The sequence below is a fragment of the Drosophila miranda genome, chromosome XL (genome assembly GCF_003369915.1).
Source record: "Drosophila miranda strain MSH22 chromosome XL, D.miranda_PacBio2.1, whole genome shotgun sequence".
Taxonomy (NCBI): Eukaryota; Metazoa; Arthropoda; class Insecta; order Diptera; family Drosophilidae; genus Drosophila; species Drosophila miranda.
The window spans coordinates 2,701,789-2,727,109 of NC_046673.1; the positions used below are offsets into that span (position 1 = coordinate 2,701,789).

Genomic DNA, 25,321 nt, shown 5'->3' on the forward strand with positions numbered 1-25,321 from the left:
TTACCTCGGTGTTCGCTCTTTTTCGTACTAAGTTTAATATTTGCGCAGCTTCTTCTGAAATTATGGTACTTTGCGACCCACAATCAATGAGAGCTCTAAGGTTTTGATAGCCACCATTCCTTGCCCTTACTTTTATAAGTGCTGTGGCTAAGAACGCTTGTTCTTTTGTCAAGCAAGTGTTAACATTTTCCCTCTTTTCGTAGGGAATGTGGAGCATCGTATGATGAGGTTTTTTACAAATCCCACATAAGATTTCAGAAAAGCATTTCTTATACATATCATGCCTACAGCATTTTCTGCAAAGGCGCTGTTTTTTAATAAACTGGCCTCTATCTATCGGACTCATTCCCTTAAACTTATAGCAGTGAATTATGGTATGTCCTGCCATTTTACATAACGGACAATTTTCTTTTATTTTACCATATTGCACTACTTCTTTCAACGGTTTCCACTCTTTATCCTGCGACGTGTAAAGAGAAGTGTACCGTTGTTCTAAAAATTCCATCACATCTGGCAATGCTTGGATCTCTTTTGTCCTTTTTATATGACTTTCATATAATTGTAAGGTATCTTTGTTGAATTTTTTCAACACAATGTGCGCGAAAATCACATCAACTTCTTCTGTTAAGTGTGACTTTAATTTAATTAAATGTATTGACTCGTTTATAGAATCAGAAAACCATTTAATATGTTTCGCTGAATCGTGATCTAGCATTGGTAAGTCTAGTAAACGATTCATCTGATCCGAAAAAATTTTTCGTTTATTTTCATACCGCTTGGTCAGCAATTCCCAAGCGGCATTATAATTGTCCAGCGGCCCAGTTTAAAGGTGAGTTACCATACTCCGTACTTCACCCTTTATCGCGATTTTCAAATAATGGAATTTTAGAGATATACTTAGACTATCTCTGTTATGAACTAATTCACAGAATATTTTTGAAAAGCCGTCACACTCTTTTTCTTCGCCCGAGAATGTGGGTACTTCCACTTTCGGAAGATCAGGCAAATCGATATCTTCTTTTTTTTATCTTTGCCCCTTTACTATCCACGCTGTTTTCCTCAGCTATCCTAACTTCTAGGTTGCTTAACATGCTTTGAATATAAAATTCCAGCTTGCCGATTTGGTCGTCGAAGCTGTCGTTTGTTTCATAGCTATTATAAAACTCCTCAATTTTGAGTTCAATTTTTTACTGAGGAACTCAATTTTTACTTTTCTGATTCTACACTCTCCTAGTTTAGCCTGATCAGACTTCTGCACGGTTTGCTCTAAATACGTCTTAAGGATTTTCACTATTCTGTTGATTCCTTCAGATATTTTTTCTATGCTGTTGTAAGTTTTGGGCTCTATGTCTTCTTTCAAAATTGCAGTCTCCACTGCTTGTAACTTTTCTATTTCTACCTACCCTTTCGTTAGGGTTTCATTATTTTTGGACTCAACATACTTTTTATGTATGTCCTCTATATTTTTAATCATTTTTTCGTACTGCTGTCTCTTATAGTAGTCATGATCGACTACTCCATATGCTAACAGTGCAGAATTATTGTCTGTAACGTTGTGCTTAAGGTCTCCCAACCTTTCGATTACATCGCTGGTCAAATGACCAGCTTCAATCTTCTTAATTTCTTCTGCTATCGTGGCTTGAGCCTCTAATAGCTTTATTATTTGTTCCAATAACATCTTACTTTAATTACTTAATTAGACTTAAAAACAATTTAAAATATCGGACTTAGCTGATGAGCGTCACTGCTGTTGCTGATGTCGCTGCTGCTGAAGTCGCTGTCACTGATGTCGCTGTCGCTGGCACAGTGGGCACACACAAACCAATTTATTTTTTATTTTTTTTCACAATCACATTTATTTTGCCACTTGTATTTTTTTTTGTTTAATTGCTGGCCTTTAAGAACTTTTGGATGTTTCGGATAATATATTTTTCTTTCGATGTTTCGGCCTCGAAAATGCCACCATCGCGAAAAAATTCTTCTTTTCAGTTACTATAGATATACATAAGTAGTTATCTATTAAAAATACATCCTGTTTATCTCTATTTTTTCAAATTATTTATTGAAACTTACGTTTCGTTAATTTTATTTATACTCTGTTCCTTCCTACAGGAGGGAAATCTGAATTTTTTATTTTGCTACCTTTAGCTATCAGTGAACTAGACACTTGCTCAGTCTCAAAGGAGCTGGTTTAACTCCGAGCTCTTACCACAGGGGGGAAACAACGAAGAGTCGGTCTCGAAGGACCATAATGTTAAGACCTTAAAAGAAAAGTCTAGACATTTGCGAGTTGAGTCTTAAATTCGAAGTTACTTTCAATCTTTTATAAGATTTGAAAAAGAGGCATTAGATAAAATTTCGTAGTCTATTATTAGCATTAGCCCCACACAAAGCAGACATTTTGGCTGATTGGCTTGATTCAACGCCAGCTATCGATTCTGAAATTCCTTTCATAAGAAGGAAGATGTCTTAGAAGGGTCCCAATTATATGCGCGTAGATAATGCATTTTTTTTTTATCGGACTCAAGCATATCTCGATTATTGATAATGATAATGACTGCACAACGCTAACCCTGCAAGGTTTGATTTCCATTAAAATTTTTTTTTAAATCTTAACCGATTAATTCTTCCCGCCAACCTTTCAAACTACGTTCTCCGTCGCTTCAAGCCCGTTACAGAACTTCATTTGTTTGTTTAAAGGAACGATTCTAGAGTCTCGTTCATCGGTTCGAGTCTCTGTCGGATTCGACGGAATGGCCTGCAGCTTAATTACTTTTCTAACTGGGATTGGCGAATCGCATCGGATTGCCTGGCTAGGAGAGGATAGGCGGAAACTGAAATCAGGTGTCCGAAGAGCGTATTTATTAATTTTAATTCTGCAGGGCTGCTCTCGGGCCATAATTTTCTTTAACACCGGCTTCAATGCGCCATTTTTAAACTCGGACCGAGATCTGGATTCTACATCGATGAAACTATTGGATAACTAGCTATGACAATTAGTAAACGAATGACAGTACCAAGTTATATTTTTCTTTAAAGATTATTTATGTATTTCTTGATTACTTTTTCACTGCAGCACCGGTACCACGTACATTCGATTCGAGATCAGAAAGGAAAGAGGAAGTGGACACTTCAAGTGTGACCAGACTAACTTTACATAATAATACTAAATATATCGATAGTATTATTTAATAGTATTTAATGTTATTATTTGAATGTGGGAATAGGCGTATTCCAACAGAAACTCTATTAATAAAGGGCTCTATTGAAGCGGGAACGGTAGATTGTATCTTCTTTAAAATTTTATAAAAACATTAAACGTTGCAAGGCTCGAATGCGCCTGGTTTTGCCAGCACACACTCCTCGCCGGGCGACATGGGCGCCGGTTGGGGACGGGGAGCGGCCGACGGGACGAGAATCTCAGCCCACGAGCAGTGGACGCGGTCTCGGTTGCGGATCGCTTGTTGATGCGGCACGTGGAATCTACGGAGCCTCTCGGCGGATCCGGGAAAGCGATGAACCAGTGTGCTGACGCCTGCTATTTCCAGGCGGGTCGAAGAACTCCACTTTGCTGGCCACTCTTTGGTGCCGCAAACGTGGGGTGCCTTACGGCGCCTTAGCACGGGTCGCGCTAGGCTGGGGCGCGTAAAGCGGCGTCTTCCCGAATAGCTGGTCGGCAATTTCCGCAGGAAATCTTTTGCTGCGAAAAAATACGAGTTACCTCTATTAGATATTCGTCCGGAGAATGGGGATCGACATTTATCTTACGCAGTGGCAGCGGTATCCGTGGATGTACACAGATTAATCCAGCCTCTGGCGGTTCTCTGGGTTTGAACGCCCACAGAAGAGGTTACTCCCGCAGAAAACGGCTACACTTATAGACCTTCCGGCACTGTACACACTTTCGACTTTATTGAGTGGAATTCGGCGCGGATGGCAAACTTTTCACTGTTTGAAAAAACACGACTCGTCGGCTTGATTATCGCACAGGAAAAGATCGAAGCCGGAAACCTGCTCTGGCCACTTGACATTTGCATGCACTCTTGCATGGGGAGGTTACGCCCTCTAGGTTGTCAAATTTGAGCAACCCTGACCTCGGCTGATTTCGATAATTGTCAATCCTGCGGTCAGCTGTCCAGGCAGCTGATCGGCAAGGCACCTTCCAACACTTACAAAGTCGATTCATGATCCCTACAAATGCTGAGTTTACTACGCAAGCCTACATTCTGATAAGTTACTAAGAGAGAAGTTAGTTTTTTAGAAAGGTTGAGGAAGTTGAGGTTGACGTTGAGGATGAGGATGGCACACTGGGATGATTTGTGAGAGTTATTGGGGGCCTATTCTTCTTCTTTGCCTTAAACTCCTTCACCACCAAATGCTCCGGCCAAAATTTGGCAGAGCAAGTGGTGTCAAGCTGAGTTGGGGAGACGCTTATCTTAAAAGAGGCTATATCCCTGGCATAAGAAAAGTTGAATTTCTCCACCTTTAAACCCACGGCTTTTATTCTGCTTTGAATAAAAGCAATTACATTATTAGATGTGAGGTCAGGGGCCAGCCGTGAAACAAAAACTTGTCGTTTTGGTGGGACTCCCACCAGTGGTTTAGTCACCACAGGCCTAGTACCTGTGGTGGCAATATCCAGAGGTCCGGAACGTCTATTTACTGGTGGGATCGGGATAGACGGGACAACTAGCGAACTTGCGGACACCACGGACACGGACGGCAACCGAATCTGCATCGTCAGCAGCTGTCGTTGCCCTTGGGTGGCAAACGAAATCAGCTGCTGTACACTTTGAGTGGTCGGAGTCCGATTTTCGGCAACGAGCGGCTGAGCGACTATTGGCACTTGCAGATCCCGCGGAGTGACCCTTTTGCGCCTCGGAGACTCATTCAGCAGTTTTAAACCGCTAAACTGAGCCTCCATGGCTAGGAGCCGATCGTATTGGTTTTTAAAACCAACGGTCAGCTCCTTAAAGCCACTCCGCGTCTGCCTCATAAAAGCTACCATGTCTTTCTCCACCGCACGGCATGCCTCGCAACTGTAGTGCAAACCATTACGCTTTGAAATGGCATCACCCACAAGGCCAGAAAATCTAGCGCATTTTGCGTGCACTACGCTGTCGCAGAGCCAGCAGGGGACATTCGGCTGATCGTGGGTGATCTGCTTCTTACAGGTTTTTTTGGCGCAGACCACAGCGTATTCCATTTTTATTATTTATTTATTTGCTCAAGAAAACTTACGAAAAAAAAGAAAATTTCCAAAACAAATTGGTATCAGACCAATGTGCCAGACAACGCTCAAAGTGGAATTGGTAAAAAATGAGAGCAGAGTGGAGAGCGGTTATAGCGAGAGCTACTAAGCAGAGAGCGCTATTGCTCGGAAAGTTTGAAGAGCGAGAGAGAAAGAACAGTTATTGAAGTTGAGGTGATAGCGAGAGAGTGATAAAACAACAAAAGCTACCAGACGAGAGCGGACTGCAATGCAATGTAATGCGTACTCACTCACTGCAACAACACAAACACAAGCACAAGCACAAGCCGACGCCGAAAAATAAAAAGTTAAATAATGTTTTAACACAAATCAAAAGGCATGCACTCGCGTAATAGAATAGGTTTCCAGATTGTTGTCTGGTTAGGAAGTATAATTAGAATGTAGTTAGGAAAACACCGGCTGTTTATTCAAAACAAAAGGAAAAAATGCGGAGCGCAAAACAAAAACACGTCTGATCACTACGAAAGATAATCGGAATTGTTCTTATGGATATATGGATATCATCAGGATATCTCATATCTACTTCTAAGATATATTCTACACCACTAGATGCCGATATACTAAGAACATTGAACGATAAATTTGCATCGTTAGTATATGAATATCGGTTCGCTGGATCTACATTCATTACTTAAACATTTTTTATTTGCTGAATCCATTGAATATACTGAGTATATTGAACCACGAGCTGCAGTTGTTGAAAAATTATATATATAATTCTACCTTTGTGTATTTTAACATTGCATCCCATGAAACTGAAGGAGCAGTAACATTATTAATGGGGTCTAACCTGTACACTCGGGAACAAAGACTCCTAAAATTCTCAAATACATCAGCAAGAATTAAAACATCGCTTTCCAAATATAATTTTAAATAATCTCTGATACATTTGCAATTAAATGCGCTCCAAACCTTCTGAGTAAAGTTGTAGTCTTCAACACTACATTCCCCATCATTTAGTGAATTATAAAAATATTCTCGCGAAGGAAGCAGGGATTCATCAAATTTTTTAAAACTATCCAAATAATCATAGGGAAATACTCCCTTTCGTCGTAGCATATCAAATTTTTCACCTAGATATTTAGTTTTCAAAATTTTAAAATTCCCTATGTCCATATAACTAGCGAGTTTTTCTAAGCTTGAATTTAAAAATCTATTTGAATCTATATATCTGATTTTATATTGATGAAGATAAGATTCATCGAGCTTACAAATTTTAGTTAACGCAATAAATAACTCTTTATTGCAAGGAATGGGTCTTAGTTCATCTTTTATTGATGTAACAAATAAATGTATATCATAACGAGACAAGTTATGAAAAACTACAGGGAAAAAGGGATCGCTTAATCTAAATTTCTGTTTACACACCTTATGAATAGGACCTACATATTGACCTGTAAACTGATCAAAGAATTTTTCTCGATCATCATCAGAAATTTGTTTCTCGCAGGCATAGCAAACGCCGTGTTCCTGGTAATCCTCATCCCAAATGTTTAACTGGTAGATTGGTTTTTTATAGGACTTCCAGTACTTCTCATAAAGTCCATCGGTTTTCATCCTAAGTGCTTGACAATATTTTTGGAAACAATCCGATCCTGAAATAACGAAATCATAATGTTTATGAGTTTATTACCTTTGCTGGATTGTGAAAATATTTACCTTCGTATGTGCACATTTCGTAGTTGCGTAGTCGAACCGAACGCGAACATGCAAGAAAGATAGCTATTAGACTAACATTCGAGGAAAATTAGCACTAAACTTACTAAGAAACTAAGCATGCAATCAAAATACAAATACCACTACAATTACTAATTACTAGAAAGGTGTGTAAGGATGAGTAATTTAATAAGAGGAAGAGAATTAGTGGTGGATATAATATGGTAGAGGGAATTATAATCCGAGCATAAGACCCTAAAAGGTTCATGCAAGGAATAATTCGATCTACAACGTAGAAGGAACCACGGTATAAAATTTCTAGTCAGTTACTTTCAATCTTTTATAAGATTTGAAAAAGAGGCATTAGATAAAATTTCGTAGTCTATTATTAGCATTAGCCCCACACAAAGCAGACATTTTGGCTGATTGGCTTGATTCAACGCCAGCTATCGATTCTGAAATTCCTTTCATAAGAAGGAAGATGTCTTAGAAGGGTCCCAATTATATCCGCGTAGATAATGCATTTTTTTTTTATCGGACTCAAGCATATCTCGATTATTGATAATGATAATGACTGCACAACGCTAACCCTGCAAGGTTTGATTTCCATTAAAATTTTTTTTTAAATCTTAACCGATTAATTCTTCCCGCCAACCTTTCAAACTACGTTCTCCGTCGCTTCAAGCCCGTTACAGAACTTCATTTGTTTGTTTAAAGGAACGATTCTAGAGTCTCGTTCATCGGTTCGAGTCTCTGTCGGATTCGACGGAATGGCCTGCAGCTTAATTACTTTTCTAACTGGGATTGGCGAATCGCATCGGATTGCCTGGCTAGGAGAGGATAGGCGGAAACTGAAATCAGGTGTCCGAAGAGCGTATTTATTAATTTTAATTCTGCAGGGCTGCTCTCGGGCCATAATTTTCTTTAACACCGGCTTCAATGCGCCATTTTTAAACTCGGACCGAGATCTGGATTCTACATCGATGAAACTATTGGATAACTAGCTATGACAATTAGTAAACGAATGACAGTACCAAGTTATATTTTTCTTTAAAGATTATTTATGTATTTCTTGATTACTTTTTCACTGCAGCACCGGTACCACGTACATTCGATTCGAGATCAGAAAGGAAAGAGGAAGTGGACACTTCAAGTGTGACCAGACTAACTTTACATAATAATACTAAATATATCGATAGTATTATTTAATAGTATTTAATGTTATTATTTGAATGTGGGAATAGGCGTATTCCAACAGAAACTCTATTAATAAAGGGCTCTATTGAAGCGGGAACGGTAGATTGTATCTTCTTTAAAATTTTATAAAAACATTAAACGTTGCAAGGCTCGAATGCGCCTGGTTTTGCCAGCACACACTCCTCGCCGGGCGACATGGGCGCCGGTTGGGGACGGGGAGCGGCCGACGGGACGAGAATCTCAGCCCACGAGCAGTGGACGCGGTCTCGGTTGCGGATCGCTTGTTGATGCGGCACGTGGAATCTACGGAGCCTCTCGGCGGATCCGGGAAAGCGATGAACCAGTGTGCTGACGCCTGCTATTTCCAGGCGGGTCGAAGAACTCCACTTTGCTGGCCACTCTTTGGTGCCGCAAACGTGGGGTGCCTTACGGCGCCTTAGCACGGGTCGCGCTAGGCTGGGGCGCGTAAAGCGGCGTCTTCCCGAATAGCTGGTCGGCAATTTCCGCAGGAAATCTTTTGCTGCGAAAAAATACGAGTTACCTCTATTAGATATTCGTCCGGAGAATGGGGATCGACATTTATCTTACGCAGTGGCAGCGGTATCCGTGGATGTACACAGATTAATCCAGCCTCTGGCGGTTCTCTGGGTTTGAACGCCCACAGAAGAGGTTACTCCCGCAGAAAACGGCTACACTTATAGACCTTCCGGCACTGTACACACTTTCGACTTTATTGAGTGGAATTCGGCGCGGATGGCAAACTTTTCACTGTTTGAAAAAACACGACTCGTCGGCTTGATTATCGCACAGGAAAAGATCGAAGCCGGAAACCTGCTCTGGCCACTTGACATTTGCATGCACTCTTGCATGGGGAGGTTACGCCCTCTAGGTTGTCAAATTTGAGCAACCCTGACCTCGGCTGATTTCGATAATTGTCAATCCTGCGGTCAGCTGTCCAGGCAGCTGATCGGCAAGGCACCTTCCAACACTTACAAAGTCGATTCATGATCCCTACAAATGCTGAGTTTACTACGCAAGCCTACATTCTGATAAGTTACTAAGAGAGAAGTTAGTTTTTTAGAAAGGTTGAGGAAGTTGAGGTTGACGTTGAGGATGAGGATGGCACACTGGGATGATTTGTGAGAGTTATTGGGGGCCTATTCTTCTTCTTTGCCTTAAACTCCTTCACCACCAAATGCTCCGGCCAAAATTTGGCAGAGCAAGTGGTGTCAAGCTGAGTTGGGGAGACGCTTATCTTAAAAGAGGCTATATCCCTGGCATAAGAAAAGTTGAATTTCTCCACCTTTAAACCCACGGCTTTTATTCTGCTTTGAATAAAAGCAATTACATTATTAGATGTGAGGTCAGGGGCCAGCCGTGAAACAAAAACTTGTCGTTTTGGTGGGACTCCCACCAGTGGTTTAGTCACCACAGGCCTAGTACCTGTGGTGGCAATATCCAGAGGTCCGGAACGTCTATTTACTGGTGGGATCGGGATAGACGGGACAACTAGCGAACTTGCGGACACCACGGACACGGACGGCAACCGAATCTGCATCGTCAGCAGCTGTCGTTGCCCTTGGGGTGGCAAACGAAATCAGCTGCTGTACACTTTGAGTGGTCGGAGTCCGATTTTCGGCAACGAGCGGCTGAGCGACTATTGGCACTTGCAGATCCCGCGGAGTGACCCTTTTGCGCCTCGGAGACTCATTCAGCAGTTTTAAACCGCTAAACTGAGCCTCCATGGCTAGGAGCCGATCGTATTGGTTTTTAAAACCAACGGTCAGCTCCTTAAAGCCACTCCGCGTCTGCCTCATAAAAGCTACCATGTCTTTCTCCACCGCACGGCATGCCTCGCAACTGTAGTGCAAACCATTACGCTTTGAAATGGCATCACCCACAAGGCCAGAAAATCTAGCGCATTTTGCGTGCACTACGCTGTCGCAGAGCCAGCAGGGGACATTCGGCTGATCGTGGGTGATCTGCTTCTTACAGGTTTTTTTGGCGCAGACCACAGCGTATTCCATTTTTATTATTTATTTATTTGCTCAAGAAAACTTACGAAAAAAAAGAAAATTTCCAAAACAAATTGGTATCAGACCAATGTGCCAGACAACGCTCAAAGTGGAATTGGTAAAAAATGAGAGCAGAGTGGAGAGCGGTTATAGCGAGAGCTACTAAGCAGAGAGCGCTATTGCTCGGAAAGTTTGAAGAGCGAGAGAGAAAGAACAGTTATTGAAGTTGAGGTGATAGCGAGAGAGTGATAAAACAACAAAAGCTACCAGACGAGAGCGGACTGCAATGCAATGTAATGCGTACTCACTCACTGCAACAACACAAACACAAGCACAAGCACAAGCCGACGCCGAAAAATAAAAAGTTAAATAATGTTTTAACACAAATCAAAAGGCATGCACTCGCGTAATAGAATAGGTTTCCAGATTGTTGTCTGGTTAGGAAGTATAATTAGAATGTAGTTAGGAAAACACCGGCTGTTTATTCAAAACAAAAGGAAAAAATGCGGAGCGCAAAACAAAAACACGTCTGATCACTACGAAAGATAATCGGAATTGTTCTTATGGATATATGGATATCATCAGGATATCTCATATCTACTTCTAAGATATATTCTACACCACTAGATGCCGATATACTAAGAACATTGAACGATAAATTTGCATCGTTAGTATATGAATATCGGTTCGCTGGATCTACATTCATTACTTAAACATTTTTTATTTGCTGAATCCATTGAATATACTGAGTATATTGAACCACGAGCTGCAGTTGTTGAAAAATTATATATATAATTCTACCTTTGTGTATTTTAACATTGCATCCCATGAAACTGAAGGAGCAGTAACATTATTAATGGGGTCTAACCTGTACACTCGGGAACAAAGACTCCTAAAATTCTCAAATACATCAGCAAGAATTAAAACATCGCTTTCCAAATATAATTTTAAATAATCTCTGATACATTTGCAATTAAATGCGCTCCAAACCTTCTGAGTAAAGTTGTAGTCTTCAACACTACATTCCCCATCATTTAGTGAATTATAAAAATATTCTCGCGAAGGAAGCAGGGATTCATCAAATTTTTTAAAACTATCCAAATAATCATAGGGAAATACTCCCTTTCGTCGTAGCATATCAAATTTTTCACCTAGATATTTAGTTTTCAAAATTTTAAAATTCCCTATGACCATATAACTAGCGAGTTTTTCTAAGCTTGAATTTAAAAATCTATTTGAATCTATATATCTGATTTTATATTGATGAAGATAAGATTCATCGAGCTTACAAATTTTAGTTAACGCAATAAATAACTCTTTATTGCAAGGAATGGGTCTTAGTTCATCTTTTATTGATGTAACAAATAAATGTATATCATAACGAGACAAGTTATGAAAAACTACAGGGAAAAAGGGATCGCTTAATCTAAATTTCTGTTTACACACCTTATGAATAGGACCTACATATTGACCTGTAAACTGATCAAAGAATTTTTCTCGATCATCATCAGAAATTTGTTTCTCGCAGGCATAGCAAACGCCGTGTTCCTGGTAATCCTCATCCCAAATGTTTAACTGGTAGATTGGTTTTTTATAGGACTTCCAGTACTTCTCATAAAGTCCATCGGTTTTCATCCTAAGTGCTTGACAATATTTTTGGAAACAATCCGATCCTGAAATAACGAAATCATAATGTTTATGAGTTTATTACCTTTGCTGGATTGTGAAAATATTTACCTTCGTATGTGCACATTTCGTAGTTGCGTAGTCGAACCGAACGCGAACATGCAAGAAAGATAGCTATTAGACTAACATTCGAGGAAAATTAGCACTAAACTTACTAAGAAACTAAGCATGCAATCAAAATACAAATACCACTACAATTACTAATTACTAGAAAGGTGTGTAAGGATGAGTAATTTAATAAGAGGAAGAGAATTAGTGGTGGATATAATATGGTAGAGGGAATTATAATCCGAGCATAAGACCCTAAAAGGTTCATGCAAGGAATAATTCGATCTACAACGTAGAAGGAACCACGGTATAAAATTTCTAGTCAGTCTAATAGGAATCGTGAAGTTTATGCGGCTCAACAGATCAGGGCTGTCTATGTCACCCATGATCAAGTTGTGTATAAATATCACACCAAGCATTTTTCTACGGTTAACTAAGGATGGGAGGTTTACTAATAGTAGTCTACTAGAGTAAGATGGGAGTCTTACACCCGCATCCCAGTTAAGGCCCCGCAGAGCAAAGAGTAAAAAGTTTTTCTGTACTGATTCTATACGGTCCTGGTGTACTTTGTACTGAGGGGACCATACATAGGAGCCTTATTCTAAAATCGGACGAACAAGCGTAGTATAGAGAGTCTTTGTTATATAGGGGTCGTCAAATTCTTTTGACCACCTCTTTATAAACCCAAGCACGCCCTGGGCCTTATTTAGCATGGTAGAAATGTGTTCGGAAAACTTTAACTTTGCGTCTAATAAGACACCAAGATCATTCACCAGGGTAATTCTCTCAAGAGAACCGCCACATAGGGTATAGGTAGCCAACAAGGGGCTAGAACGATGAAATGTCATAACTTTGCATTTCGAGGCATTAAGGTGTAACAAGTTTGCACATCACCATGACTGAAAGTTATTGAGATCGGATTGCAAGCGAGAATGAAATGAAATGTCCTTGTACTGGACACAGAGTTTAACATCATCAAGGCAAGTCATTAATAAAGAGTGTGAAGAGTAAGGGGCCTAGATGGCTGCCCTGTGTTACTCCCGAAGAAATCTTTACTGGTGTAGAGAGGGAGTTTTTGAAGAGGACTCTTTGAGACCTGGAACAAAGATAGCTAGAAATCCATCTCAGGAGGTTGGGCGGAAACCCTAAAAGGTCAAGTTTATGTGCTAGAAGGGAATGGTTTACAGAGTCGAATGCTTTACTGAAGTCGGTGTAAATAACATCCGTCTGTAAGTTACCTTGAAAGCCTTTAATAATGAAAGAGGTAAACTCTAACAAGTTCGTGGTGGTTGATCGCCGCCTTATAAATCCATGCTGAGTTGGAGATATAAGTGACTTGCAGAGATGTTGCAAGTGCGGAGTTAAAACCTTCTCAAAAATGTCAGGAATAGCGGATAACTTTGCTATACCTCTAAAATTTTGTTCATCAGACTTGCTACCTTTTTTATGGAGAGGAATTATAAACGATTCCTTCCAGATCGGGGGGAAGCAAGAAGAATCAATGGACAGGGTGAATAGTTTAAGCAAAGGTCCACACAGAGCCTCGGCGCAGTACCTGAGTACACAACCTGGAACCCCGTCTGGACCCGGTGAAAACACCGGCTTAACTAGTCGAAGATCATGAAGTAGGGAACATTCATTTAACAAGGGACTGAAAATGCCGTTTGACCTCGGTAAACCGTATGGGTACGGATGCCCAGAGTAGCTTTCCTCAGAATAGGTGGTTTGAAAAAATTGGGCAAAAAGATCGGCAATTGCCTGATCATTATTTGCCGACGTATTACAAAATGATAGCGAGGATGGGTGTGCGGACGTTCTACGCTTACTGTTTACGAAGCAGTAAAACTGTTTAGGGTCCTGAGAAAAACGTATCCTGCATCGAGATAGGTAGTTCTTATAGCATTGAGCACTAAGAACTGAAAAGTTTGACCGAGCTATTACATAGCGAGAGTGAGAAGTAAGAGAACCCACTTCTTGAAATTTCTTATAAAGTCTTGATTTTAAGTTTTTTAGACTGGATAACTCATTGGTAAACCAAGGGGGTTTTCCAGATCTAGTCGGACAAGAAAGCGGGACACAAGAATCAAAGATGTGCCAAGAGCATTGTAAAAAATGTTTGTGCCTTTTATGACATCATCCATGGCTAGGAGCCGATCGTATTGCTTTTTAAAGCCAACGGTCAGCTCCTTAAAGCCCTTCCGCGTCTGCCTCATGAAAGCCACCATGTCTTTCTCCACCGCACGGCATGCCTCGCAACTGTATTGCACCATAGGGTGATCTGCTTATTGCATGATTTTTTGGCACATACAACAGAAAACTCCATAATAAGAAATTGAACAAAATTAGAATCAAATAATATTTCAAAATAAATGGCTAAATTTTATTCTTAAAATCAGAGCCTTTATGTGATTTGACAATGAGGTAGGAGGTACAATTTGGTAGTCTATAATTATCGTTAGACCTACGCAGAGGATACACTTTACTGAGGGTGTCTATTTGAGTACATGCTTAGATTAGTTTTATTTTAGGACCGCATTTGTTAAGTGTTTTCTCCACTTGTGTTTTGTTGTCGTATTAATGGGTTACAGATCTCTGTTTACACCAGTGCAGTCATAACTTGTCTACTTTATGTTATTTCTTTAGAGATCGGTGTTGTTACATGAGTTAATGTGTACAATAATCTATTTATATTTAAACATTCTGCAAGGGGCCGAAAGTGGCATTGTATTGACGATAATATGTTCATGTTTGAACATTCTGCAAAGGGCCGAAAGTGGCATTGTTTGTATTTTGATTCTTGTGAACTTTTTGTGTACATTTTCTTTATAGCTATAATTACAAGTACAGATAATCATTTACAGTCAATTACAGTGGGTAGGGAAGTGCTATCGTTTGCAGTCTTCGTGCTACTTTAATTCTTCTTATGGCATAGATTATTAATATTATCATTATTATGATTCCGATAATCAAGGCCGCATGTCCAGATACATGATGGAACTTAAGTCCTTTTAAGTCATGATGACCTTCCTTTAACAATTTTATTTCGTTTCTTAACTTATCCATTTCTTCTGTATGGTTATTTAATGGTACTGTTAATGGATTCCAAACAATTTTTGGTATTTTGCTTATATTACTTATATAAAAGGATGAAATTGGCTCGTAGCTTTCTGTTTGAATACTGTGATGAGGTACTATTTTTGAGTATTTTATCATCGGTTCGCACAGTACAACCCATGTATTATTGTTAAAATTCCTTGTTGCGGAAGATCTATTAGTTCTTGATTTTAGTTACTACATTGAATTCTAGCATTAGTGTTTACTGGAACTTTGAAGATCCAACTACCCTGTCTTTCTAATTCGACCCAAAATGACCTTGTCTCTACTATCTTCCTATAAACGCAATTTGAATTACCCTTTGGTTTGAAAGGAGCTATCCCACAAGCATTATCATTGGCATTGCTCCAAGGCCAATTACCTTCGCATACTCTTCTATTCGTTTGCCATTTTTGGCATTTGTTCAAGGTAGCTGAATAAATTAAATGAATCTGTTGATGTAGATTCACTTGATTTTTTTGTGATGATGGTCAATATGACAATCGTATGCTGAAAATGTAAATTTGTATGCTACCGGTTCATGTACCAGTAACAAATGGTCGCCGCAATCGGTACTTGAACAAATTGGGCTTCGGAGATGTGAATACGTCAGAGTTTTCTTTCGTACTGATTTTATTTGGTAAAATGCAAGGTTTATATACAATTTCTATGAGTATGATTGTTTACTTAGGATCTTAGGTATGTTTAATTAGCTCTGAGTATCATATTGCTAGGGAAATGTGTTATCTCTATTTAGGACTAAGCAATTACTACAAATCCAACAGTGGAATATTCCAAGGGTCATATTTATGACGGTCACAATGGTTATCATGCAGATGGTGTGTGATTTGACCACATGCAGGTCATCCAGAATGTGTTTTATGATAGTGCCGTAAATATCTTAACAGTGTATGTACACAAATGCATGCAGCTGTCCGTTGTATATTTATTTAGGTCAGTAGTGCATGTCACATATTTATATTTAGAGCATATTATCGTTTATTTCTTTAGGTGGCTGGGAAATCTTAACCTATTTATGGTTAGCTATTTGTCTAGGTCTAATCGTACAATTTTGTACTTTCGTTGAAATCGTACATCCTCCCGGCCGTTGAACATAGTATGCTCAACCATCATCAATATTGATTGTGAACGGATGCCTTGGTGCGTTTTCTTCACTAGCTGATGAGCTAAGTGTATGTCTCTGCTGAGAAGGGAGTCTTGTTGTGTACCACCTTTTAACCAGATGAATCATTACAATGATCATGATGAAGAGCAGTGCAATGTAGATGGCAATATGATGATGATCAATGGTTTCAAGATTGTGGGGTAACTTGAAACTTTTAGGTGGTAGCAGATTCGTTTCCATTTGATACAGCTCCTCGTAGTTCAGTTTTTCATTGTTCCTTGAAACCTTCTTTGTAGAACGTTCAGTTGATGTTTCGTTGAGATCACTATCTCCAAACCGAGCGTATGATAACTGCAGAGTAGTTTCCAATGTGCTCTGACTTGTGACAGTCATTAGCGAATTCCGAATGATGCATCCAGGTTCGGCGATCAATATTCCTGAGTGTTGTAGCTTAATATCCGAAATGCCATCTGCACATACCGCTGATAGCTTTAATGATGACTTTGTTGCAAAAATCCATCGATTTCTCTTATGCATGCTCAACCATAAAAATGATTTTTTTGTGTTGACTAGGTGACATGATGAGTCCGTTTTGTTGTGAAACATTTGTAATTCACAACTTGTTTCGGCTGAGAACATTGTTTGTTTATTATAGCAAACAAAGTCATTGTTTGCTCTTTGATGACAGTTTTTGAATTCAGTCTCTGATAGTTCAACGAATTCGTCTCGGTGAGTATTGATTGCCATATATGGTGTTTTTATTTCAAACATGCTTATCCCATTTTTATTTGGCACCGGAATCGCTGTCAATTTGTATATTTCCAGTTCGTTTACTGAGACTAATGGAAATGTAACCTTGATAATTGCATGATCCTCTATTATAGTGCCTTCTGCTTTCATCATCTGGTACACCATGAGCATATTGTCGGGAGTTACTGGAAGTGCTTGTCCTGGCCTTAAATGATCCCGTATCTGCTCCAGTTGTTCCTTAAGTTGTCGGGGGGATATTAGCATAGGGCTAATTGTATTGTGTCGGATATCTGTCAAGACATTGATGATCTCTGCTTGCATTCGTTGAAGATTTGCAGATAATAGAGTCAACTGAGTAGACAACGTAGTGTACCATTGAAAGGCGCTAAAATGATCAGCCCTTCCCTTTGACTCGGTGATGAAATCCTCAATTCGACTTAATCGTTTGGAATTTGAGATTTCATCCCGTTTTATCACATTGATTGTAGAGTCAATCAATGATGTTTGATTTTTAAGCAAGGTTAATAGGTGATCTTCGTTATCCTTAACCTTTGCTATAGTTTCCGACATTTCTCGGGCATATGTTGAATCTAATACGCCAAATAGACTGCTTGCGATGTTTCCAATGATGTCCAGCGGTGCCCTTTGCCTCCGTGTTCTTGCTATTAGTGTATTTTCAGCTTGCAGGTCCTCTTCTATATGTTTGAAGTGCTGATACATACTGGTGCATGCGTCTACTAGTTGAAGTTGTGTGCATAGATGTCCAATTTTTGTAGTCCCCATGGTGAATGTGTTCATGTCTTTCCAATAGGGCTTTAAATTGTAATAGACAATGATGGTCCAATCAGTTGTCGCAAGTTGGCTGGTTCCTACTCTTTCAAAGTATATACCCGGTTTTGATCCAAACTGGGTTATGTTGATTGACTGTGCCATCGCTAACGGTACCAGCAACAACATTACAAACATTGTCATGGTTAACGACAATTTATTCGGCTGTGTCCTTTTCCTAGGCTGTCTGTCCTCGGATGATTCTTCGTTTTCTGATAAATCATCTATCGGATGTTTATGTGTGGGTTCCTCTTCGTTGAATAGTGGAGCTACATGTTGGATCTCTCGTTTGAAAATCCCCTTTGCCGTTTTTACTTCCACCACTCGTACAAAATTGTCCTTGCCATGAAACAATCGAATGATTCTTCCTAGTGGCCATTGTAATACTGGTGTATTGTCTTCCTTTAGTATTACTAATTGTAGGCCGTCTAACCCGGGAATTGTAGTGACCAATATCGGTGCGTGAGTGAACTGTATAGGTATAAAAACACAAACCCGGTGATTTAATGTAACTCTTTTTTATTAGCTGCGCGTCCGTCTCTCGCAATCGCCCTTTACAAAGTGCCCTCACTCTCTTCTCGATGTTTCTTATCCGATATCTCACTATTGGTATTTCCCACCGAGTGTATCGATGGTGCGGTAAATACCAATGCGCGCTGTATGCTATTTTAAATACTAGTTGAATGCCTCACTAATTATTACCTTGCTACAATTCGGCCATCCTGACCGGAGTGCTCCTGAACTCCTTACATTTAATTTAGTTTCTAGATAGGTTGATTTATTACAGTTGGGTGTGGTTTACTCTTAATATTCTAAGTTTACGTGTTACAATCATTTTCTTCATTTTGATTCCCTGTGACATTTGCATTATTACCATTTTCAATCCACGGCTTCATATTTGCCACCGCCCAAACTCCTTTATACGGGATCCTTGATTGTTGAAACCCCTCTACATCTTCTAGCAAATACCTATCATTTTTTAACACCTTTGATATCTTATAAGGTCCTTTGAACTTCGGGATAAGCTTTTTAGACACCCCTGTATGAGTGTCGAAATTTCTCACCATAACTAGATCATTATCTACGTACACGTGTGGCTCCCTTCGCTTTGAATTTGTTGCTTGTTTGTTATAAGACTGTATTTTTTCCTGATGAGTGCCAAGATCGGTGCTTCCAACAAATTACTTTTGAGTTGTTCGAAACATTCTAGTTCTACGATACCGAATTCAAACTTCCTGTCTTTTTTGACCAAATCATAAAGGGGCTTAGCTTTCGTAGAAAAATCTTTTACGAACCGTCTAAAGTAAGAACATAACCCTAAGAAACTCTGCACTTCGTTCGTTTTCGTGGGGACTGGGAACCCTTTTACTGCCTGTAATCCCTTCGTATCTGGTTTAATTCCGTTACCCGATATGGAATAGCCCAGGTACTTAACTTCTGACTGTAAGAATTCGCATTTATCAATCCTTAATTCAAGTTTATTCTCTACCAATCGTCTCATCACTTCTTGTAAAATTTCCATGTGACTATCACTATCTTTTGTTGCTACCATAATATCGTCCATGTATATTATAACTTTGTCTTCCTTTACCATATCTGCAAAAATGTTGTTTGTGAATCTTTGAAACACCGCCGATGCATTTCGTAACCCGAACGGCATCCTCAACCATTCGTATTGTCCCATGGGGGTCGTGAACGATGTGTATTTAACTGAATCTTTATGCATAAATACGTGGAAGTATCCATTCTTCAGGTCTAACTTGGTGAAAAGTCTTTTCCCTGACAGTTTATCTAGTAGGTCGTCTATCAGAGGTGTTGGGTAATTGTCCTTTATCATACCTTTATTAAGTGTGCGATAATCGACGCACAGTCTCAACTCTCCCGAATTCTTTTTTACCAGTACTATAGGCGAAACGTATTCTGACTCACTGGTTCTGATGTAACCTTTTTCTGTGTATTCGTCTATCATTTTCTGTACTTGGGCTTTTTCGCTATACGACAGTCTTCTAGGTGGGCAATGAAACGGTTTTTCGTGTTCGAAATTCAACTTCATTTCCCACTTGGTTTGTGGTAAGTTTGGTCTTTCTGCGTTTACATACGCTGTCCTAAACATGTATTTAAGTCGTCCTGCGAGTTCTTGGCTACAATCTGTCCCTACTTTCAACTCCCAGTCGTTTTCTTTGTCTGGATACTGGCTTGGTAGTTCGTTGAAATTGGTTTTTACGCTCTCGCAGGTATCGCTGTCTTCCAGACACTCAACCATTGCAGAACACTCATTTTCTACCTTGCCTCCACTTTCTACTTCATGCTTATTCTCTTTATCACCCTCATCTTTAACTTCACATTCATATTCTCCTAAACACTCATTCTCTATTTTCCACTCATTTTTTTCTAAACACTCATTTTCTCCTAAACACTCATTTTCTTCTAAACACTCATTTTCTCCTAAACACTCATTTTCTTCTAAACACTCATTTTTTTCTAAACACTCATTTTTTATTTCACACTCGTTTTTTGTCTCACTCTCCTTCTCCTTGCAAATGTCACTTACAATTTTAAATTTGCATAAATTCATAAAATCCCTACCTAACACAGCCTCATAGCCCATCGACTCGTCTGCCACTACTAGTAATTCAAAGTTGATTCGATTTTTGTTAATAATTACAAAACTGGGTATTTTACCAAAGATGTTAAGTTTGCTATTATTTAGTCCAACATAAGCGTAATCCGCATTTTTATTCAAAATAAATTCAATTTCTCTGTTTTTCTTGTCTTTGTTAAACTTATATAAACTTAAATCATCTTCTTTGATTTCGTTCGAACTTAATCGTGAGCGCTCTTCCACTTTATTTAGGTTATTTTCCGACTGGTGCTCTAGACACGATAACTTCATAAAACTTATTGGGCTCCCTGAGTCGATGAGGCAATCTAAGGACAAGCATTTGTTATTGTAATTGCTAATGTATATATTAAATTTGTATATATAATCGTTATGTACCTTGTACTTCTTTTCGTCACAGTGTGACACCTGGTGACTCATGCTGCCGCATCCGTAGCACGCTCCTCTTTCGCGCTTGGGCTTGCGGCACTCCCCTGCCACGTGGCCCAAAGAGTTGCAGTTGTAGCAGCGAATGGGTGTTGGCGAGGCTCCAGTGTTTGCCCCTTCAGTTGAACCGTACTTCTTTGGCAGCATGATCTTCTCGAACGCCTTGAGTAGTTGATATGGAGCGCCAAAGCACTGCATGTGGGCTTGCCTACGCAGGCCTACATCTGGGATACCTTCGATGACTCCGTCAATAAACTCCTCGTCGTCAATGACTATGCGGGATGCCAGCGACACTTTGGCGTTGAAGTACATCGAGAACTCCTCGCCACGTGCCCATGAACGGGACTCGAACTTGCGACGGAGCAACAGTTTGCTTTCCTTGGGATGGAAAGTGTCTTCCATGACGTTCAACAATTGATCGATTGGCAGCGACATGTGCTCCGGACTCGAATGCAGCCACACCAATGCTTTGTCCTTAAGCTTCGACATTAGCAGCATTAGTAGCTTCTCATCCTTCAGTTTGTTCACTTTTGCGACGGCCTTAAACTGCGCGATCCAAGTTGTGACGTCATCGTTGTTTCCAGAAATGTTGCCATGATATGTTGGCAACATGTCTTTGGCGGCATTTAGCAACATGACGCCAGCGTCATTGCTGGCGGCTGGTGTTGTGTTCTCTCCTCTCCCTTCCTTCTCCCTCTCGCTCTGCAGCTTCAGCAGCTCGATTTGCAGTTTTAACATTTCAACCTCTGCTCGATATTCGCCATGGTTGTTGTTGTGCCCAGGCGCTTGCGGTGCTTTTTCGTTCTTCTCTTTGCGTTCGCTCTTCGTCGAGTCTTGATCTGCGGCCGCCTCATCTTCCCTCTCGTTCTCGCATGTTTCGGCTGCCGGTGGTCCCTGTCCCCGCAGCTCTACTGGTATTTCGTTAAGTCTCGCTGCCATGGCAGCTTTGCTTCCACCTTTTGGTAGATTGAGGGACTCCAGCCATTCGCGCAGCTGGGCGGCCGAGAACTCCTCCGTGCCGACCAAGTCCGACATGTTTTTTTTCAGCGATGGCGTCTTCGACGGACGAGATAATAAAAATTTTCGCTATTTTTCACTGGCGGCGATTGATCGTATCCCACTTCTGAAATTGTAGGCCGTCTAACCCGGGAATTGTAGTGACCAATATCGGTGCGTGAGTGAACTGTATAGGTATAAAAACACAAACCCGGTGATTTAATGTAACTCTTTTTTATTAGCTGCGCGTCCGTCTCTCGCAATCGCCCTTTACAAAGTGCCCTCACTCTCTTCTCGATGTTTCTTATCCGATATCTCACTATTGGTATTTCCCACCGAGTGTATCGATGGTGCGGTAAATACCAATGCGCGCTGTATGCTATTTTAAATACTAGTTGAATGCCTCACTAATTATTACCTTGCTACATAATGTTCCTTCCTTAATGTTAGCCGAAGACTTCCTCCACTTTTGACGCTGTTGCAACTGCTGAAGATATTCATTGGACCATTGTGTCCAGAATGAGTGCTTCAACTTTGACACTGCTTGCCATCGATTTCCTAGCGTCTTTGGCTGCTGGGATGGCTCACTGTCAGCTTGTGCGGTTAACGGCTCTCCTATCAGGAAATGCCCTGGCGTTAGTGCTGTTACGTCGTTTGGGTTGTCAGATATCGGTGTTAATGGTCGAGAGTTTAGTATGGCCTCTATTTCGACTATAACCGTTTCTAACTCCTCATAAGTTAGATTTGCCGTCGTCACATTTTTTAAGAGGAGATGTTTGGCAGATTTTACTGCAGCTTCCCATAAGCCGCCGAAGTGTGGTGCGCGAGGAGGTATAAATATAAACTGTACCCCTTTGTTGTTGCACTCTTGTACAATATGTTCTTTTGCCTTTTCCGAGAATATGGCTTCTTCTAATTCTTGAAGTTTGTTCCTGGCTCCTACGAAATTCGTAGCATTGTCGCAATGGAGCACTTGACATTTTCCTCGACGAGAGATGAACCGCCGAAGTGCCGCTAAAAATGCTTCTGTGGTGAGATCACTGACAAGCTCCAGATGTACTGCTTTAGTCGCGAAACAACAAAATATAGCTATGTACGCTGTATTAGGCTTCTTTCCTCGAATTTTATAGTGGATTTTGAATGGTCCACAGTAGTCAACACCAGAATTGAGGAATGGCCGTGCTTGGGTGACTCGAAGAGGTGGCAGATTTCCCATGATTTGTTCTAGTAGCTTAGGCTTGGCTCTAGTGCATTTCACGCAGTTCTGCACAATACTTCTGGCCATGTTTTTTCCTTTGAGTATCCAGTACTAATGTCGTGATGCTGTCAGCAATGCCTGGGGGCCGCAATGCATGTTTTCCTTGTGTATCTTACCAAGGATCAACTTCACAATTGGATCGTTGTAGGGCAGGAGCATTGGGTGTTTGGCGTCAAATGAAATGTTTGCCGCTTCCAGTCGACCACCTACTCGTAAGATTCCCTCCTGATCCATGAATGGTGTTAGAGAGTTAATCGAACTTCCCTTTTGTGTTTCCTTATGTTTTGTTAAATGACGTATGTCTTCTTTGAAGTCATTCTGTTGTATGTAACGAATGACAATTTTCTGAGCTTCTTTCATCTCATTGACTTGGACAGTCTTGCTTGTGTGCGTTTTCTTTCCTCGAAAACGCATCATGTAAGCTACTATTCTCAATAGCTTGTTGTATGAGTTGTTGTGCTTTATTTTGTAGATTAGGTCATCCTCCTGAGTGATAGTCATAATTGATGACTGACCAATCTTTTGGGGATTTGCACTGATCAACTCCTCTTTTGTAGCCACAAATGGTGGTGGCCATGTAGATGTTGGGCCGTGTAAAAATAGTGGTCCATAAAACCACATGCTATGTTTTATGAACTTCGTCGCCGTCATTCCTCTGGAGAGTACATCTGCTGCATTATTTTCGGATGAGACATGCCTCCACTGTCTTTGTATCGTCAATTCTTGAATCGTAGCTATTCTTGTAGCTACGAATTTGTCTCGGATGGATGACGAGCAGTTAATCCATGATAATACGATCCTTGAGTCAGACCAAAAGAAGGTTGATGCATCTTCCATTGATAACTCTTCCTTTACTTTTGCTGTCAATTGAGCACCTAACACCGCCGCTTTTAGTTCCAAACGGGGTAATGTTAATGCATTGATGGGCGCTAAATGTGATTTGGCACATAGCAATTGAATCGTTGCCCGCTTATCCTTATGTATTGCTCGGATATATACTGCAGCTCCAAATGCTTTCTCCGATGCGTCAACAAAGGTATGTATCTCTGATGATATCGGAATTTGTCCTTGGAATATATGACGTGGTACTTGTATGGAGTTTAATAATTTTAACTCCTCCCTGTACCTTTTCCATTCCTCCTGGAGATGAACTGGAAGCGCTTCTTTGTAGTCAAAACCTTCCTTTGTGAGATGCTGCATAAAGATTGTTGCTTTCATAACAACAGGTGCAAACAATCCAAGCTGATCGAAAATCCTAAAAATTTCGGATCCGACATCTCTTCTGGATATTGTTTCCTTGGTGGCAATCTCCGTTTTTCCACAGAAATGGTCGGATTTAGGCATTCACGTGATTCCCAGGGTCTTCACGCTGCAGTCTTCATAAGTGGTATCCTCCAGTTGTACATTTGGAATCATGTCTTAATTCGGAATGTTCTGTAGTATGTGCACGTTGTTTGTGCACCATTTTCTCAGCTTAAATCCAGAATTTTGTAGGAGTTGGTTAAGTTCCTTCTGTTTCTGGAGGGCCTCTGGTATGGAATCTGCTCCTGTTAAGCAATCATCCACATAGAAATCCTTTTCTAGTGCATCAGCTCCAGCCGGGTATTCTCTCTTGCCCTTTTGAGCAAGATATTGTAGGCATTTTGTGGCTAAATATGGAGCTGCCTTAGTTCCGTATGTTACAGTTTTGAGTCTGTAATATCTCAGATCTTCTGATGGATCATTTCGCCATACAATTGTTTGATAGTACTGGTCCTCAGGATTGACCCAGATCTGACGATACATTTTTTCGATGTCTGCCGTAAATACATATTTGTGCATCCGGAATCGAAGCAATATTGAAAATATCGAACTTTGCACAGTCGGACCTTTATGCATCAAATCGTTGAGTGATTTGCCGGACGACGTAACAGCAGAAGCATCAAAGACAACTCTCAATTTTGTTGTAGAGCTGTCAGGTTTCATCACACAGTGATGTGGAATAAAATAACGTGATCGTGCTATTTCCTTAGTTTGCATTTCCTTCATATGCCCAAGTGCCTCATATTCTTTCATGAATTGCACATAGCTTGCCTTGGTTTCCGGATCTCGTGACAGTCGTTTGTAGCCAAATCACGGCTCTCCCCTAGGGAAGAAGCATCTTCCAAAAATGGAAGTCTGACAATGAATTTCTTGTCACATGCCATTTGAATATTTTGAGAAAAATATTGCTCACATCGCTTCTCTAGAGGGGATAAGCATGGTGTGTTGCTCGGGAATGAATCCAATTCCCAAAACTTGGAGATTTGCTGATCCACCTTGTCCTCCTCAGTCAAAACTGCACACGTGCTTTGGCTCTTTGACTCCTGTC

General features: G+C 40.4%; 1 protein-coding gene across 1 annotated transcript; it reads right to left on the minus strand.

Moving 5' to 3' along the window:
- Nucleotides 1-20,366: 20,366 nt before the first annotated feature.
- LOC117186706 lies at nucleotides 20,367-22,532 on the minus strand. The gene is made up of 2 exons (XM_033387813.1): nucleotides 20,670-22,532; nucleotides 20,367-20,599 (listed from the first exon to the last, which is right to left on the minus strand). Exons 1-2 carry the CDS (start codon nucleotides 21,750-21,752, stop codon nucleotides 20,570-20,572), a joined length of 1,113 nt encoding a protein of 370 aa, XP_033243704.1. The 5' UTR covers nucleotides 21,753-22,532; the 3' UTR covers nucleotides 20,367-20,569.
- Nucleotides 22,533-25,321: the final 2,789 nt, after the last annotated feature.